Raw genomic sequence first — 1,404 nt, forward strand, 5'->3', positions numbered from 1 at the left:
TTATCTCTAGAACTAAACCGCATATAGTGAACCTTAGGAACCATCCTTGGGTGAAGCAACGTCGAGCCTTAGTACTTACCCGTATATGCGTCATAGTTATCGTTTATGTGCTTGCATTCTATCGCTATTATTTGACACTAACCGGTGTTTTGTTTTGTTTTGTCATTTTTGCATAACATTACATACTAAAGGAGGCGTTAATTCGTATTCAATTATTAAGTTAGAAAATTTGACATGGAGAATGAATTTCTTAGTAAAGTCGAGGATAATGCGGCCGTTCGTGCATGGTCAGAGAGGCTACGATCAGAGAGAGGGGATAGCTTCGCAGAAGGGTATGTATCGGAGCTGCAAGATTTCACTCGCGTCAATGTAGTACAGAACGAGTTACAAGAGTTGAGAGACATTTGGGCTAGTTGGAATGAAGGAATCAAGAAATTGTTTTACCAAAATTATGGTGACGTATCCTACCTGCTAGATATTAGAGTGGATAAGCATTTGTTCCAAGCCTTGGTGCAGTTTTGGAATTCTGTATACAAATGTTTCACTTTTGGAGAAGTGGATTTGGTACCTACCATGGAGGAATACACTACTTTGCTCAGGTGTCCCAAAATTCAGGTCCGGAAGACTTATGCTCGAGTTTTTAGTAGTCAGACTTTCGTGAAGAAACTGATTAGCATTTCTGGGATGAGCGAGCCTGGGGTCACTGCTCGGATTCAGCAAAAAGGAGATAGCAAATGTATCCCTTGGGAGAATTTGCGAGATTTGATCTTGACACATCCAGATGAAAGAAAGAGGGTTGATATATTTGCCTTAAGCATCTACGGATTAGTGATATTTCCTAAGGCTTTGAGGCACGTGGACGAGGCGGTCATTGACTTGTTTGATCGCCTTGAAAAGGGAATCACACCGGTACCGGTAATATTGGCAGAAACGTTCAGATCTTTGAGCTCATGTCGGAAGACAGGCGAGGGGCGATTTATTGGATGTGCGCAATTATTGATGGCATGGTTCCACGGGCACTTTTGGAAGGTAGATAAAGTTTCCTATCTAGTCTTCTCCGAGGGTTATTCCCCGTTGAAAGAAGAGGCAGCTATACAAAGGAGAGAGGATATCTTAGAGGAGAAGTGGACGGACATTCTTCAGAACCTCAAGGTGGGGGATATCAAGTGGAGAGCTTATTGGATGGTTCTTGAGGAGATCATGTACCGATGTGGTAGCTTTGATTGGGTGTCATTGTTAGGAAATTGGGGAGCTACCGGGTATACTCCGCTGTTAGCCTTGAGGCAATATAAGTCAAGGCAGTTTGTACCCACGACCTATGGGCTTGCTCAGAGTGAATTCTCATTTAAAGGTGCTCAGAAGAGAGTTCGGGAGTTATCGGATGCTTGGAAGCAAACTTGTTAG

At 43.0% G+C, this 1,404-nt stretch overlaps 1 protein-coding gene across 1 annotated transcript; it reads left to right on the forward strand.

Moving 5' to 3' along the window:
- The first annotated feature begins 234 nt into the window (after positions 1-234).
- Positions 235-1,404, forward strand: LOC107958077 (uncharacterized). The gene has a single exon (XM_016893747.2). It carries the CDS (start codon positions 235-237, stop codon positions 1,402-1,404), a length of 1,170 nt encoding a protein of 389 aa, XP_016749236.2.

Source organism: Gossypium hirsutum, chromosome A08 (genome assembly GCF_007990345.1).
Source record: "Gossypium hirsutum isolate 1008001.06 chromosome A08, Gossypium_hirsutum_v2.1, whole genome shotgun sequence".
NCBI lineage: Eukaryota > Viridiplantae > Streptophyta > Magnoliopsida > Malvales > Malvaceae > Gossypium > Gossypium hirsutum.

Coding starts and splice junctions, on each gene's coding strand:
- LOC107958077 (XM_016893747.2), top strand. CDS start 235: ATGGAGAATGAATTTCTTAGTAAAGTCGAGGATAATGCGGCCGTTCGT.